Source organism: Trachurus japonicus, chromosome 3, assembly GCF_045865225.1.
Source record: "Trachurus japonicus isolate A0001 chromosome 3, Traja_1.0".
Lineage (NCBI taxonomy): Eukaryota > Metazoa > Chordata > Actinopteri > Carangiformes > Carangidae > Trachurus > Trachurus japonicus.
The window spans coordinates 4,601,012-4,618,913 of record NC_140909.1 but is presented as its reverse complement, the minus strand read 5'-3'; the positions used below and the strand labels follow the sequence as shown (position 1 = coordinate 4,618,913).

General features: G+C 42.4%; 1 protein-coding gene across 1 annotated transcript; it reads right to left on the bottom strand.

The window, feature by feature from the left end:
* Positions 1-1,026: 1,026 nt before the first annotated feature.
* On the bottom strand, positions 1,027-16,259 carry cyp27c1 (cytochrome P450, family 27, subfamily C, polypeptide 1). Its single transcript, XM_085805598.1, has 9 exons — positions 15,738-16,259; positions 13,713-13,903; positions 13,347-13,546; positions 12,481-12,690; positions 10,952-11,115; positions 5,499-5,665; positions 5,161-5,239; positions 4,711-4,914; positions 1,027-2,394 (listed from the first exon to the last, which is right to left on the bottom strand). Exons 1-9 carry the CDS (start codon positions 16,035-16,037, stop codon positions 2,275-2,277), a joined length of 1,635 nt encoding a protein of 544 aa, XP_085661724.1. The 5' UTR covers positions 16,038-16,259; the 3' UTR covers positions 1,027-2,274.
* Positions 16,260-17,902: the final 1,643 nt, after the last annotated feature.

Genomic DNA, 17,902 nt, shown 5'->3' with positions numbered 1-17,902 from the left:
TATAAAAAGGACAGACTCCAAACCAAACTTCACACATTTTTTACAGGAACTATTTTTATTTACTTTTTTCATTGATTATGTTTTACTCTTTGTATATTACCTGTGGCTAAACAGTTTTCTTCTATTTGTTAATAAAGCAAAAATAAAAACATGAACTAGTTCAGGGGTCTTCAATGATTTCAAGCCAAAGACGCCCAAGCTGATGGAGAGGTGGAGCAGGGACCCCCTACTATGTATAAACATACATGCAAGGTACAGTGAGGGTGGCCGTCCCTCTGCCATCCACTATCAACAATGTCTGGCAATTGCAGGAAAATCATTCAGACAAGCTATTCAAACTGACGTTTTTACCTATTTGAAACATAAATGTGGAAACTTAAAGATATAAAACATTGTCCACTCAACCAAAAATCCCACAACCCCCTTGCAGCACCTCTGCAGACCCCCTGTTGAAGACTTCTGCTCTTCTGTTCTCTCTTGGGAGTTGTTGCAGTTTGTTCTTGACACATCACCCGGGCAGAACTTTTTTCTTGTATGGTGTCCGACAACTATTGTGTGATTGGTCAGAAATTTAAAGTTCTGCAGGTGAGTTTCTTGTGAAGTATGAAATGTCCTGGTCAGAACTAACTTTGTCCTTGTTCTTGCCACCTCCAGAAAACAAACAAATTTCTCTGTTCTTGCAGAGTATACAGGCCTTGTATGGTAGTGTGTTATTGGAGACCTTTTCAGTATAAAAATAAATTACATAATTATAGTATAGTACTCTAATAATTAATGATAGATATAAATGAATTGAGCTTTTTATAAGTCTTTTATCCTCTTTTTTCCTCAACTGAGTAACGCACAATGAATTGCTCTCTTACTTTGTTCTTTTGCCTGATGAATTTTATGTTTTCTATACACATTATACTTTTTATACAGTGAGCCGAAGGCAATTATCCGCCACGGTGGATAATAAAGATTTATTATATTATATTGTATGAATGGAAACACAAATGCATGAAAATATAAACACCCAGCAGCAATAAGAATGTACGAAGCTTTAATCAAAGTTAATCACACTTGTCTATCAATGATTCAGTCAGGTTACATGAATTTTTTATAAAAAATATTATTACATGGTATATAGATACATTATTTATTTAAATGCATTTTCTATCATTTTATACAAATAACCATGATATTTACACGACTTTATGAGTGGTATTTTGTGGACACCTTGCACCTTGGGAATTTTAAATTCTAAATCTGTGGTTTTGAACAAAGCATTTTGTGTGCACAAAATAAATCTTGAGTCACTGTGATCCTTCAAAAATAACACAAACCAACAACAACAACTTGTCTCTTCCTCTTGCAACAAACTGTTCTGTAACATACATTATCCCTCTAAATAAAAATATAATGTAAAAGCTGTTCTGATAAAATACACTCAAACAGCATATAAAACAAAACAAAAAAAACACTCAAAACATTATTTGATGCAAATACATTGTGTGAACAGAAAAAAAACACCTTCACCCACCATTATACTGTACCATTGTAGTTTTGGATTAATTTACTAAGTGTTTAAATGTTCTTCAACGGTCTGAATAAAAATAAATCGTTCAAATATTTTGGCTTGCAACACAAAGGAAACATAAGCATCAAATAAAGCTCATTATATACACACACACACTTCTAAATACAGATAATTCTCAGTACATTCATGGTTTCCCATCAACACTCTCAGTGAATCGCTTTCTCAAACTTCAGAAGGAAACAGTGTGATTATGTATTAATGTGCATGTACTGTATATACACATCAATACATAGATACATGCACAAAGGATACGGAGATAATAGCTCATCCTTCCACTCACTATTTTGAATAGGATGGATAGGAAGAGTAACAGTCCAAACAAACTGCAGTGGCTTTTTACTTAATAAAAATAATACACATAAGAAACATTTTTACATCACTGGTCCACCAGCGCCGTCTCTGTGTCCTTCTCACTTAAAACAAAAAAAAAAAAAGGAGGTGAGACACATTTTCTCGCCTGAGTAAAACCTCAGTCTGAGCTTGGTGTCTATTTCATCCGATTCAATTTCTTTTGTAGCTATATTTGCAAAATCTAAAAAAAAATATATGAAGTCTAATCTAAAAAACCAAACTTGGAAAATGTACTAAAAAGCAGTGTATTTTTAAAAAATAATCAGCACTTTAAAAACAGTACAGTTCAGTACAGTACAGTACAGTAGACCTTATGGAGAGGAGCCGGTTGAGCGTCTTTTCTTTCAGTTTTCCCTTTCGGTGAACTGCAGGTGGATCGGAGCAGCGGGGCACAGCAGGCCGTGGGTTTTGGCCTTGACGTCGTCGGTGAGCGGAGACACGCCGATGTGGAAGGTTTGAATGAGCTGCACGAGGAGCAGAAGACACAAAGTCACGTCAGTCAGATTGTTCGGTGGTTAAAGCAGAAGTAAGCGATCCGGTCGTTTTGGCTAATGCTGCGTTCCAGGCAGGCTTTTGAAACCGTAAATTACAGCTTCAAGTCACAACTTACGACTTTGTAGCGTTCCAGGCAACCCACTCGTGTTTCTCCGACCTGTTTTACCTGTGAAAGTCACTATAACGGCCACTCGTAACTTCTGACCCGTGAACTCGTACCAGATCGAACTGGTACCACTTCACAGGTCGGAAAAACACCAGTTACAGGTTGCCTTGAACGCACCATAACAGTCCTCGTCCCTACGTCACCACATTCAGGCGCATCCCTTGGCTGCACACACAGAGAGGACTGCCCCTTTATGCCGTTCTCTCTCCTCATTGGATAAAGGTTGTAGGATACAAGGAAAGTTTTCTCCTGGGCTCAGAGCAGAGCAGAGTGACTGACAGACCCGTGTTTCAGACCAAACACTCTATAGAAGTGATTGCTGTCGGAAGATACAACTATTTAAGACTTAGATGAACACAAACATTCACCTGACTTCTGCTTTAATTGACAGTTTGTTAAAATGTTAAAATTATCGAAGAGCAGCCGATTGATTTAAACCCCCGGCTCTGCCATCAATGCAAAGTAGGTTTCTTATGTGCGATATACTCTGGAACCTTATTCATTTACCTAGCTGTTTTTCTGTTCTTTTCTTTTAAAGGGATAGTTCATTCAAAATTGAAATTTCAGAAATTTCAGAGTCCTCCGTGGCTTCTCTGAGTTACAGGGGGTCTCGGCGCAGCAGTGCATGTCCATATAACGGTTGCAAATGAATACCACTTTTCTTCGTAACAAAAAGACACACCAAACTGACGCCAGCGCAAATCTCACTAGATTTGGACGGACCAGGAAGAGGAGCTTCCGCTACAAACAAGCTTGAAATATAGACTTATTTAATTTTTTTCAGAACAATTTCTCATGTTGGGGCTTCAATACAAGACGGACATTACATACGAGCAGCATGGAGGTATTTGGATGTTTTTTGGTGTGTCTTTTTGTTACGAAGACAGTTGGTATCCATTTGCAACCGTCATATGGACATGCACTGCTACGCCGAGACCCCCTGTACTGTAACTCAGAGAAGCCACGGAGGACTCTGAAACTTCTCCCAGCCCTTAGTCCACATGAGGGGGAGGAGATAATGAGTGCAATTTGAATTTTGGGTGAGCTATCCCTTTAAAATGTTAAAATTATCGGAGAGCAGCTGATTGATTTAAACCCCCTCTGCCATCAATGCAAAGTAGGTTTCTTATGTGCGATATACTCTGGGACCTTATTCATTTACCTAGCTGTTTTTATTTTCTTTTAAGTTGTTTTTTTATTCTAGTTTATTTGCATATTTCATTTTTTTATTCCCTACTTGTCGCTTATTGCGCTCCTCTGTTGAGAATGTATAAAGGTTCGTCAGTGACTGTAGAAACTGAATTGACCTTGTGGGATAAATAAAGCTTTCTGATTCTGATTATAATAATGAGTCAGTCATTGTCCATGAGTTCATCTGTATCAAAAAAGCCAGAGATCTTTAAAAGCACAGCTGCAGTACAACTGGTTTGCTTCCTCTGATCATTTATGTTGGCCGATTCAAAAAAACTTGAGGGACCGTGTGAGCTGTGTGATTTGGGACGTGGACAATAAGACCCGTTTGTTTTTACCGTCCAAGAATGTCAATGTTCCATGAAATGTCTTGGCAATTGTCTTTTATACCTTCTCTATTAAACTCTTTTAGATCAAATTGACAGTTTTTTTTTTTTAGAGGATTTATTTCTGGCATTTGATTTATTGGAATTTATTGTTGATTTTATTGATTTGGATTGATTCTCTGTGCCCGTATGTCTCTTAAAGTTTCCTTTTCTGATTGTTGTTGTCTGTATGCATGTGGGAAGCTGCAAATGAAATGCCCTTCTGGGATAAATAAAGTTGTCTGAACTGAACTGGTGCCCAGAGATACTCTGCTGTACAGATGATCAATAAAAGGGACTGTATTCAACTATTAGTGAATTTAGTTGGGCTTGTTAACTTAGTTTCAAAAGTCTGGATAAGAAAACAAGATGGACTATTCAATTAGGATGTATTACTGGAGAAATGCTGAGTGGTCTTCTTGTTGAAATGAGATGATTATGCAGACATGTTTTGTGTCTTTTGGGGCTGGCCTTAGTTGTAGACATGGACGCCATAATGATGAAACTTTGTGGATATATTTATAGACAACTTATTGGGTGTGTGGCTTTATAAAATGCCTTACCCTGGTGAGAGCGAGATGCATCTCTAACTCTGCTATTCTCCGGCCGATGCAGCTCCTGATGCCGTAGCCAAAGGGAATCGAGCCAAAGTTGTCGACGCGGTCCGTTGAATCTTTCCGTATCCAGCGCTCCGGTCGGAAGTCGAGAGCTTCGGCAAAACCCTCCTCATCCAAAGATGTGGAGTAGTGGCACAGAGCCAACTGAGTCTAATAAAGTCAGGAAACAGAAGAAAAAGAAAAAAAAAGTCAGTTGTGTAATGAAAACAGCTGGGCTATTGTACAAAACATCTGTACGAGAGAGACGGGTGAGTAATGCAAGATCATGTTACATCTGGTTCCTCTGCTGTAATGTTTTTGGCTGAAGCTGGTTACAGTTTTTTTTTTTTTTTACACTTCAGCACATGCACGCTGCAGAAGACTTACATCTATTGTGTCCCTCACACTCTCTCTTACCCCTTTGGGGATGAAGTATCCGCCCACCACCAAGTCATCCTGGGTAATCCTTCCGTTGCCTGGGAGAACTGGAAAAAGCCTGCTCCCAGGGAGGGGTACACACACACACAAAGAGCGTTATTCAACAGCACTAACTATACATCGATCTTCTCACAAAGTTCAATTCTACGAGAACGTGAAAGCCACACACAGAGACGGATAATGAACAAATAGCTAAAAACTCGTGTGAACACAGTTAACAAAGCATTCAGCACTTGGTCAATGACAGAAAACAGACAGAGGGGGGGGGGGGGGGTGTTGTGGTGTGGTGGGGGGGTAAAAATCAACGCAGTCTGCACCTGAGCGTCTCTTTGACCAGTCCTCTGATGAGCGGCAGCCGCGGGACGTCGTCCGCCGTGGCGACCGCCCCCGGCCCCAGAGTCCTCGTCACCTCTGCAAAGATCTTCTGCTGAACGTGAGGATGTCGCGCCAACAGGTAGCTGGCCCACGACAGGGTGAAGGACGTCTGGGGACGACAGGAAAGAAGAGAAAAAAGAGGAATTTGTTTTAGAGGGATACGTCAACAGATAGACACCATCCTTTCGACTGTGCGTGCAGTAACAAGGGAGATACGAGCAGAGCTGGTGCACCGCTAATTAGCTTAGCTCAAACACTGGAAGTGTATGGGTAGTGTTAGCCTGCCTCCTACCCGAGCTGAAATCATTTCATTTTAGCTCTAAACTCTGTAAATATATCACTTTATCAACATTTCAAACATGTTTAGGTGAGAAAGTAGCCGTTTAGATCAGCAGTGTGTCGTTAATTTGTCTAAATACCAGCTGTTTACAATTTTATTTTTGGGACGAATTCGGCGCTACTCAAGCTAGCCGTTGTGACCAACGCACTTCCGGTTACTTTCACAAAATAAACACCCGTTGCCCTTTACATACAGAAAACCATGACGATGGAATTTGTGCTTTTACTTTGAAACAGGAAGCTAACCTACCCTCGATGTAGCTAGCTTGAACCAAAATAAAGCGTCTTTGCTTGAACCCTCCGTTTTGACCGATCTGGTCCCGTTAGCGGCATTTGACCGCTCAAGATGCCTTACCGGAGAGTTTTGTCAGCTCTGAGACCAAGATCGGCCCGCCGGTTTCCCTTTAGAGTTGCTGAAGAGTTTCTCTGATGACTTTAGGTGGAGGCAGGCTAACACTACCCATACACTTCCAGTGTTTGAGCTAAGCTAATTAGCGGCTTTAGGTGGAGGCAGGCTAACACTACCCATACACTTCCAGTGTTTGAGCTAAGCTAATTAGCGACTTTAGGTGGAGGCAGGCTAACACTACCCATACACTTCCAGTGTTTGAGCTAAGCTAATTAGCGACTTTAGGTGGGGGCAGGCTAACACTACCCATACAATTCCAGTGTTTGAGCTAAGCTAATTAGCAACTTTAGGTGGAGGCAGGCTAACACTACCTATACACTTCCAGTGTTTGAGCTAAGCTAATTGCGGGCGATACGGCTCTATCTCCCTTGTTACTGCACGCACAGTCGAAAGGATGGTGTCTATCTGCTGGTCATGGACTTGGGAGTGAGGCAAGACACAAAAAAAAAAGAAGTTGGCGTATACCTTTAACATATTTGTGAGATTCATTCCACAAAAAAGAAAGTACGTATATTAGTGTCAATCTGTGGGTTTTCCATTACATCTCTCTGGGGGATGTGGCATTTTTCTCTTTCTGATGTTTTGCAACACGTCCGTCTGTCTGCGCTTCAGGCTGATATAAGAGTTTCAGAGATGTTGCATAAGTTGTTGGGAAACCGCGGGGGGCTCAGAGGGAGAGGGGACTGAGCTGACTCTCAGGTCCAGTCCACCAGCTGCAACCCGAGGCTCATGTTATCTAACGTCACTCTCCGTCATCCAGCTCTCTCTACCTCGGCTGGGCTTCACTTTAACCACATTAGTGTGATCTGATCACATGAAACGCAGAATAAACCTAATGGATTCAATTTAATTAAATAGCGGCTGCCATCTCTCTGTATTAAAATGTCCAACGTCACCGCTGCTCTCCCTCCACAATGAGCTCCCTTTTGTAACACTTCCCACACACATCTTGTGCTTTCCTCTTTCTCATCAGACACACCCTGATCCTTTTCATTTCCTCTTTCCTCCTTTGCCGCCACCCTACCTACTCATCTCACTCTTCTCCTATTGTGCCAGCTCATACTTCTGGTCTGGATTTTAAAATGCCAGGACAGGCAGGGACGTATGAGTCAGCGGGTGGCGTGGGCAGATGAGCAAATTTTATGGAAATTGTTTCCATCTTTCCGGCCAGTATCATCTTTAAAAGGGATAGTTCAGCATAGCAGTATAGTTCGTTATCTTTAATTGTCGGTGCAAGCTGTTTTTAGAACGGCGGAGCAGAGCCGCGAGCTGCTCAGAGCTACGCTACGGAGGCTCATGGGATTTCTTGGTTTCCCTCATCAAACTCATCAAATACACAATCCAAAACGCTCTGGTGGACAAGTTGTGAGCTGCACATTCACCACGCTATGAGATAATAACAGAATGTTACGAGACAGAGTTGTTTTAGAGGGAAATTCATGCAAAACCGCTGATGCACGTTGCCTTCAGGGACAGTTTTTCAACAAGCAGTCTCTGCATTTACCTGTAAAATAACTCTGTGTGGTAACGTTGTGTTATTATCTCATAGCGTGGTGAATGTGCAGCTCACAACTTGTCCACCAGAGCGTTGTGGAGTTGTTGGATTGTGTATTTGATGAGTTTGATGAGGGAAACCAAGAAATCCCATAATGAGCCTCCGTAGCGTAGCTCTGAGCAGCTCACGGCTCTGCTCCGCCGTTCTAAAAACAGCTTGCACCGACAATTAAAGGTAACGAACCTACTGCTATGACTATAGGGGTTATGGTAATGGGCCAATTTACCAAAATGTTGAACTATCCCTTTAACCGGCTTCAAAACTTTCTGCCTCGTTGCCCACGTCTGTACGTTGTGGTGACATATCTGGGTGTCAGAGCGGCTGCCTGGTCTCACACTCAACAACCCCCAGAGGTCAGTCTGAGGCCGCCGTCTCTCCCGGTGGAACGAACTAACTAACTAACTAATGATCAAAAAAGACGATGCACCACCGTCTTCATCCTCCACCCTCCCTCTCTCTCTTCCTCTCCTTCTTCCTCTGCCTCTCTCCCTCCCTCCCTCCCTCCCTCGTCATCCATCGGCCTCTCCCCATGTAACCCAACTTGCTCCTAATCGGCCCCAGCTGGCACAGATGCTGGCAACACCTCAGACAAAGCCAGAGAGGAATCATATGACAAAAGCTCCTCCACAACCTCGTCTTTTTTTCTTTCTTTCTTCGTTCCCCCTCTCTCTTCCGAACATCCAATCACACACCAAACTTCTTTTTGTCCTCCCTCCTTATGACACCAATTCCCCCGTTACCCACCCACCCCCTCCCACCCACCCCCTCCCTCTCCTTGTCTCACCTCTGCCCAGTCTGGGCTATAACTCTGGCTGTGGCTAACGTGTCTTGACAGCTCTTGTGTTGTGTGCTGAGTAAAGGCAAATGCACCAAAGGGTCAGGTAATGGCTCAGCTAAGTCCGACCCCCTGCCGGGACGTGGCCGTTCAACAAAAACACACACACACACACACAGACACACACACACCCCTTTATCCCCCTCTCTCAGCACAAAACACTCCCCACACCCATAATTCTTATTAATCTGACAGTACCCCAAACAAATTAGGCAGCAACTGCACACAAACACGTCCTGCACTGCAAAAACTCAAAATCTTTCCAAGAATATCTGTCTTATTTCTTGTCAAAATGTCTTAATTCTGGTCAAAACTAATCTCTTTCCACTATAAATCATCACCTAAAAATGAACTTGTTTCACTTGTTTCAAACAAATATTCACTTGAAATAAGTAGAAAAATCTGCCAGTGAAAGCAAGTTTTTTGTGCTTGTAATAAGAAAGAAAAACTTGCCCCACTATCAGATTTTTCTACTTATTTCAAGTGAAAATCTGCTTGAAAGAAGTAAAAAGTGTCTAAAAACAAGTTGCTTTTTAATGTGATGAGTCTTATTTTAAGTAGAATGAGATTTGTTTTGACTAGAAATGACATTTTGATTAGAAATAAGACAAATATTCTTGGTAAGATTTTGAGTTTTTGCAGTGTGGACAAGTGTGCAGTTTGGGAAAAATCATTCTTTAGAGTTGTTGGGCGTCAGGCAACAGATGTTTTCGTCTCTTTGCGAGCCGTCTTTATCGGTTTCTTGAATCGTGTCGTGTGCGTGCGTGTGTGTTTGATGATCCAACAAGAAATCTAACCCGCGATCTGAAAACACAACATGTTCCCTTTCCATTTCCGTCCAGCGTTTCTCGTTTCTGTTTTCTCTCTTTAATCTGCCAATTAAAAAACTGCAGCAACCGCCCCGAAATATGGTTCTGCTGCAGTCGACAGAATTATTTCCAAGTGTTATCCAATTAAGTTCTAACGTGGAAACACACGAACACATAACACAGATGTCTCAAGGAAGGAAGGAGGGAGGAGGGGAGAGAGGAAGACAAAAGCCCCCCCTGTGTGGATCTAACAGGCAGAGACAAATGATGAGAAACTAAATATGAGTGAGAACAAGTTTGTCAGTGGGATACTGAGTAACCCCACGATTCACCGCTCTGACCCGACGCTGGCACAGCTACACAGGCGAGGATGTGGCGCCAGAAACCCAACCCTCGAAACTCAACACGGATTCGAGACACAGACACACACACACACACACACATACAGACACACACATGCACACACAGACAGACAAAGACGTGCACGTGCGACTCCCAACCGCTGCACCTCCTGCTAAAGTCACATTCACTACTGCAGCTGTAGGGACGTCACCATTATACATTTTTTTGTACGATTATGATTATCACGATTATTATTATGCACTAATTAATTTCACAACACTATGAATGTGTAAAATCAAATAGAGTCAAAATATATAACTACATTACTCATTGTTTACACAAAATATTTCAAGTATCTATTAATATATGACCAATTCTTAATCCCCAGGGGAAGCGTTGGAAATATTCAGGTCATAAATTGTCATCTATACCAAATGCTTGCGTTTATTTTAATTGATTTTTGTTTTGTTTTGCTTTTATCAAAAATGACACGCTAACATTTAAAATTCCTACCAATTCAATGTTACGTTAGTTAAAGCAGAAGTCAGGTGAATGTTTGTGTTAATCTAAGTCTTAAATAGTTGTATCTTCCGACAGCAATCACTTCTATAGAGTGTTTGGTCTGAAACTCGGGTCTGTCAGTCACTCTGCTCTGCTCTGAGCCCAGGAGAAAACTTTCCTTGTATCCTACAACCTTTATCCAATGAGGAGAGAGAACGGCATAAAGGGGCGGTCCTCTCTGTGTGTGCAGCCAAGGGATGCGCGTGAATGTGGTGACGTATCGCTGACAGGAAGTTAGCCAACCGGATCGTTTACTTCTGCTTAATATATGACCAATTCTTAATCCCCCAGGGGAAGCGTTTGAAATATTCAGGTCATAAATTGTCATCTATACCAAATGTTTGCGTTTATTTTAATCGATTTTTGTTTTGTTTTGCTTTTTGTTTTTATTAAAAATGACATGCTAACATTTAAATTCCTACCAATTCAGTGTTACGTTAGATAAATGGACCAGTATCTGAGCATTTACCTTTATTTTTGCGAAAACGAGTAATCGTGACGTCCCTAACTCTTCAGCCCTTCTTCATAAACACACAAACACACACCGTGTCAACGCCGGCGAGCAGCATCTCCGTCAGGTTGGCGTAGATCTCCTCCAAGCTCATCTCCTTGGTGACGAGCATGTGTGTGAGCAGCCCCCCCTTCACCTCCTCTCCCCGCTGCAGCTTGGCCTTGATCTCCGCCAGCCTCTTATCAACGTGAATAAGGCCTGAGATCAGACAAGAGACAAAGAAGGAGGGATGAATGGAAAAAGAGAGGCAGAGGAGGGGGGGAGGAGGTGAGGATGAGGGTGGTGAAGGAAAGGAAAGAAGAGAAGAGAAGAGAAGAGAAGAGAGAGCAGGTTATGTAACAGAGGCACCCCTTACTCCCACAGTCTCATGGTACAGCAGCAGAGATTTATATGCAAATCAACATTCCTTTCTATTGATGCCAGGGTATTTATCCCAAAAAAAAAAAAAAAAAAAAGTTTGCAAAACCGAAGCTTCACACATAGTAGTCGGCTACTATAGACGCAGATTGAAAACTATTCTGGCCTACACAGGCAAAGTGCAGTATCTGTAAAAATGCCAAACTGAGAAAAACAGCTTTTTGTGTTTTTCATTGTCTGGTTTAAGCATCAAATTATGATGAATGAATAACTACCGAGTCTATAATTGATTAGATAAAGGTGGACTGGATTAAATGTATTTTGTAGTTTGTCTTTTTGACCATTTTATGGCATATTTTTGTGACCAATTTTGACTGTTTTATGGCAGATACTGCACTTTTGCCTTGGTCTGATATGTTTTGGGACTCCGGATGGAAATTAGCATCGCTGCTATAATCCGGCACATTTACATGTTTTTATATGTACATTGATGTGAACTGTCCCACCCAAATAAACAAATAAAGTAAAGTAAAGTAAAAGTTTTGGTGCAGATACTACACTTTGCCTTGGTTTCACAGCAAAATGGACAGCAAAATAAAAAGCCCAATAACTCTGGAAATTTTAGCAGCGCCAATATCAAATTCCTTTACACTTTTGATTGGTCAAAAAAATACAGATGCAGATACTGCACTTTGCCTTTGTAGGGCAGTATTATAACGAGTTAAAAAAAAGAAAGAAAGAAAACCAGTTCAGAAACATGTAATCCAGCTGGTGATCTACTGTTTTTGTCTGTTTTCTCCAGTCATGACTTCATTCATGTAAAGGCCTTTCTGCTTTTTTTTTCTTTTTTTTATCTCAAAGGGCAAAACTTACAAAACATTTTACACACAAAGGTCACTTTTGTCAATTTGTCATTTTGAGTGTGTTGCATAAAGCCCCCCCCCCCCCCCCCCCCACGGCTCTGGAGAAGTTTATTCAAGGCGGAAACACTCGACAGTGATGATGGTTTTAGGCTCATCTCATCTCAGCATGGAGACTTTAAACCCCTAACAGGGGGATAAGAGTTTCTTTTTTCCCCTCCTTCGTCTTCTTTCCATGTGTGGAGCTAAATCACTGCAATATCCTACTACAAGTCCACTGAGAAGGTATTCATGTGCCCCCCCCCCCCCCTCGGTGGAAAAAAATGAAAAGCCGTTCATTACTTACTGAATTTGAAGAGGCCGTCCCAGGAGAGGCAGAACTCCTCCCACGGTTTGGGGATGACGGGTCGGAGCCACTTGGGGATCGCTCCGGCGTACATCGTTGTCTTGAAGGAGCTGAACATGAGGTGCAGAGCGCTGATGTAGTCTTGGGTTTCCCGGGGAATGTCGTTCTCCAAACAGCCAAGTCGGCACTCGTACAAAATGGCTGCCACACCTGTAGAGATGAGGAAGGGAAGAGATAGAGACGGATGAGGTGTCGGATTTAGAGGAATAGTTCACTCAAAATTGAAATTTCACTCATTAATATCTCCTCCCCCTCATGTGGACTAAGGGCTGGGAGAAGTTTCAGAGTCCTCCGTGGCTTCTCTGAGTTACAGGGGGTCTCGGCGTAGCAGTGCATGTCCATATGACGGTTGCAAATGGATACCAACTGTCTTCGTAACAAAAAGACACACCAAAAAACATCCACATACCTCCATGCTGCTCGTATGTAATGTCCGTCTTGTATTGAAGCCCCGAAATGCAAAATTGTTCCGAAAAAAAATTAAATAAGTCTATGTTTCAAGCTTGTTTTGTAGCGGAAGCTTCTCAAAGCTCCTCTTCCTGGTCCGTCCAAATCTCGCACAATTTGATCGCGCAGATTTTTTGTCTTTTTGTTACGAAGACAGTTGGTATCCATTTGCAACCGTCATATGGACATGCACTGCTACGCCGAGACCCCCTGTAACTCAGAGAAGCCACGGAGGACTCTGAAACTTCTCCCAGCCCTTAGTCCACATGAGGGGGAGGAGATAATGAGTGCAAAAGGTGGTAACAGTTCACAGCTGCACCATCATTCATCCAGATGTAAAGTAAAAACCTTTCACCAACCTTCCATGGCGTATTTGAAGAAGAGGTCGTTGACGTTGGTGACAGTCGCTCCGTCCGACTCTTGGCTGCGCAGGATAAAAACTCTCTTGATGAGGTCGTCGACCACCGCGTTGACGTCGTCGGAGAAGACGGCGACGTCACGGGGACGCATGATGAGCTGCCGGAGCACGCTGCGCATCTTCAGCCACTCTTCACCCTCACTGCAAACAAACAAACAAACAGACAAACAAACAGACAAACAGACAAACAGACAGACACACGGAGGTTAAGATCTAGTCTAGGTCCTGGATGGAAAAGGAAAAGCCGACTCTAAAAGGAAGAAGTCATTATTCTCTAAGATCAGAGCCGGTCGCAGGAAGGACTCACGCTGAGATGAGGCCGGTGGAGCGGCCTCTCATGTCCCTGTACTCCTTCCAGGACTCCATGTTGGCTCTCTGAGGGGCCGCGCCCTCGGCCCGCAGCACCTGAGCCACCAGGTCACGGTCAGCCACCGAGACCACCAGCTGGGGCCCGAAGCGGGACTTGAAGATCTTCCCGTACTTCTTCCTGTGCTCCATCTTTAAAAACAGAAACAACAACAACAAAGAAATGAGTGGATTAGTGTATTTCTTAAAAGGGATAGTTTAACATTTTGGGCAAATTGGCCCATTGCCATAATCCCTATAGTCATAGCAGTAGGTTTGTTACCTTTAATTGTCGGTGCAAGCTGTTTTTAGAGCGGCGGAGCAGAGCCGCGAGCTGCTCAGAGCTACGCTACGGAGGCTCATTATGGGATTTCTTGATTTCCCTCATCAAACTCATCAAATACACAATCCAACAACTCCACAACGCTCTGGTGGACAAGTTGTGAGCTGCACATTCACCACGCTATGAGATAATAACACAATGTTACCACACAGAGTTGTTTTAGAGGGAAATTCATGCAAAACCGCTGATGCACGTTGCCTTCAGGGACAGTTTTTCATCAAGCAGACTCTGTATTTCCCTCTAGAACAACTCTGTGTGGTAACGTTGTGTTATTATTTCATAGCGTGGTGAATGTGCAGCTCACAACTTGTCCACCAGAGCGTTGTGGAGTTGTTGGATTGTGTATTTGATGAGTTTGATGAGGGAAACCAAGAAATCCCATAATGAGCCTCCGTAGCGTAGCTCTGAGCTGCTCACGGCTCTGCTCCGCCGTTCTAAAAATAGCTTGCACCGACAATTAAAGGTAACGAACCTACTGCTATGACCATAGGGATTATGGCAATGGGCCAGTTTGCCAAAATGTTGAACTATCCCTTTAATCCAGCAGTGATTTCACTTCATTACAATGTGTGATCAAATCCAGGTTAAATATGATATAAATCTTATAACATAATTTGAGCAGATGAATACAGACTAATACTGAACCACAGCTGAACAGTGTTGTTGCTGTGCCACTGAATCTCCAGTCAAACCGGTTTGGAACGACGGCCTGATTTACCTCTAATGCACCCGGCTTATTAAGGTAGACGTCCTTTGTTTGTTTGGCTGTTGATCCCAGTGACAGTCAATTTATATTTGGAATATTATACAATAACAAAATTGTCCACAATCAGCCAATTTTACTAACTGTACTAATAAGCATTGTTTCAAAAGGCTGCTGTTGTTCTACTGTCCACCTCTGATCATAGCTGCAGTCACTACTGTTCACACAGGCCTACTGTTTACTGTTTAAATGAAGTTTAAGTCTAAATCTTTAGACACAGACTATAAAAATGTCTTAACTACAACCTCTGACTGTCATTTTTCTACATCAAATTAAGAAACCATCTCTATGTTGAGTGTCAAACTAAACAGTGAATAAACAAACAGAACGATCTGAGCCTATTGTCTTTATAAAAGATAAGTCATGATACTAAAACCTGTGAATGTTAGTTTGGGTCAAGTTTCAACACAGTGATCATCAGTGATGAGTAAACAGAGTGGGAAACAACACACTTTAACACGACTTTGCATTACTAACACAATGTCACACGTCGTGTTGATTGGAACCTGTGGCTCATTTACACATTTTCACACTTTTCAGCTGAGAACATTTTCTCCACAAACTGAGACCAAAGCGACTTTTTATGTAATGTATTTTAAACAAGATTAACAGCTGCATCTTCTAATGGAACAAAAAACACTTCCAGCGTTTCGTGTGAGGGGGAAATGATCAAATGAATCCAAACCTCGGAGTGGAAAGTTCAGCAGCCATGAAACCCCTGCGGTGCGCTTTTACGCAACGGTCTGTGCCATTTTACGCATAGGTGGCAAATTTGTCAGACGCCGTGAACTCATCATCACAGGCTCTGAGCACATTTGTGGAAAAGCACAGGAACAAAATGTCTAACAAAGTGAGACAAAACACAAAAACACACACGTTACCTGAATTTCATGGATCCTGCTGAAGCCATCTCTCCAGAAGAACTCGACCAGGTTGGACATGGTGCTGGGTCCGGGCATCTCCTTCAGCGCCTTCACCCCGCCGCGGCTGTTCTCGTCCACCTCGGCCGCCGGGGTGATGAGTCTCTGGGGCATGGCCTCCTCTCCGGCCGCGGAGATCCCCAGAGCCTCGCTGGCTGCAGACTTGTGCAAGGCGCGTAAAATGCAAAAGAAAAGCTGCTTATTCAGCCGCTCGCCCTGAAAAAAGAAGCCCCTCGTCGCAAACTGATTCAGCAGTGCCATGATCTCACTGACTGACACTTTCTTTTCCTTTTCTTTTTTTTTTTTATCTGTGTTTCCGTGAACAAAAACACACGAAAAAGGAGATGTGATGGTGAATCTGTTGCAGTTGCAGAAGTCTTGGAAGCGCAGAGTTCACAGCTGCAGATGCATGTCCTCCTCCCCTGCACGTGTAGCTATGAGCCGTCCCTCCTCCCTGTGTGGTATTTGTAATGTTAGATGGGGAGGGAGGGAGGGGGGATTTTATTGAGGAACGCTTTTTAAACAGTTTTGCTTGTACAACAACCTCGGAGGTGGAAGAGGATTGGATGTTCGCTCCAACAGAAGGGAGGGATATAACTCTGTATTCGGGTGTGGGCGTTTCCCCCACCCAAAAAAAAAAAAAAAGCTGCTGGGTTCATTCTGTGCGTTACAACGTGAAAGTGCCACAGTTACATCACCACACCAATCAATCAGCCTGCGTACACACACACACACACACACACACACACACACACACACACATGCACAAAGATACACAGACAGACACACCGAATGGACATTTACGTGATTAACTTCACGTGAAGCCAAATTTCATGTTTGCATTAAAGCTCTTAGCCCCGCCCACTCCGCTGCTCATGTAAGCACACACATCATCAGCTGTTTGCACCTTTACACATGTGAGTGTATGGAGATACATTTGTGTCTTTGTTATTCAATCAAAAAAAGGTTGATTTAAACAAAAAAATATATTTTCAATCAAATTCAATAAAAAAAAAACCTTTTCAATCAAAGAAAAAAAAGGTTCAAACGCAATTTTTTGCATCTCAAAAAACTTTTTGTATTCAAACACTTTCTTTTTTTGATTGAAAAGGTTTTTTGTTTTGTTTTTTTGGATTGAAGTGAAGTTTGTTTGATTGAAAATATCTTTTTTGTTTAGATCAACTTTTGTTTTGATTGAATAATAAAGACACAAACGTATCTCCATATAAGAGCTGCTGCTGCTTTGATCATGTTGAGCTCTCACATTCTGCAGTGATACTGACAGGCTGTGTAAACTCTGTGGAGACGGATTACTTAGCTAAAAGAAGCTGTTTCTCCTCCTGCAGCAGCTCTCTGCTGGACTCTGCAGCCTGGACAAAGTTAAAGTGTTCAGTTCATGCTGCTAAACATTTATACGTTACTTATGTCTCTGTCTTAGATGATATGAACTTTGATGATGTTGAGCTTCTTGGCTTAAAAAAATATCTTGCAGTGGAGGTTTAAAGGGAAAGAAAGCGATAACCGATAGTTAAAACTGATATTCATTTAGCAAAAATTAAGATTTTGGTGTTAAAATTTAGAATAACACACTTGGGACTAGACTGTTTTTGTACACTGCACAATCTATAATAAAAAAAAGACTTAAAATTTTTGTAGAATAACACAAATCTTGGTTCAGCGGGCGGGACATTGTTACACTTTAGGCAAAGAGACGACTGCATCAGAGCCAAAGGAGCGTCATTTAAAATACATTTATTTTATTGTTTATCAGTGGAAAAAAAAAGAACGACTGATGCCGATTATCATAAAAAACGCTGAATATCGGTCAATATTAGATCCCTACCTTTAACACACCACTGCTTTTAAACCTCATCACCATCCTGACAAATTAAAGCAGAAGTCAGCGATCCGGTGGTTTTGTCTAACTTCTTGTCAGCAGATGGAGTTAGCAGTCCCCGCCCTCGTCCCTACGTCACCACATTCAGGCGCATCCCTTGGCTGCACACACAGAGAGGACTGCCCCTTTATGCCGTTCTCTCTCCTCATTGGATAAAGGTTGTAGGATACAAGGAACGTTTTCTCCTGGGCTCAGAGCAGAGCAGAGTGACTGACAGACCCGTGTTTCA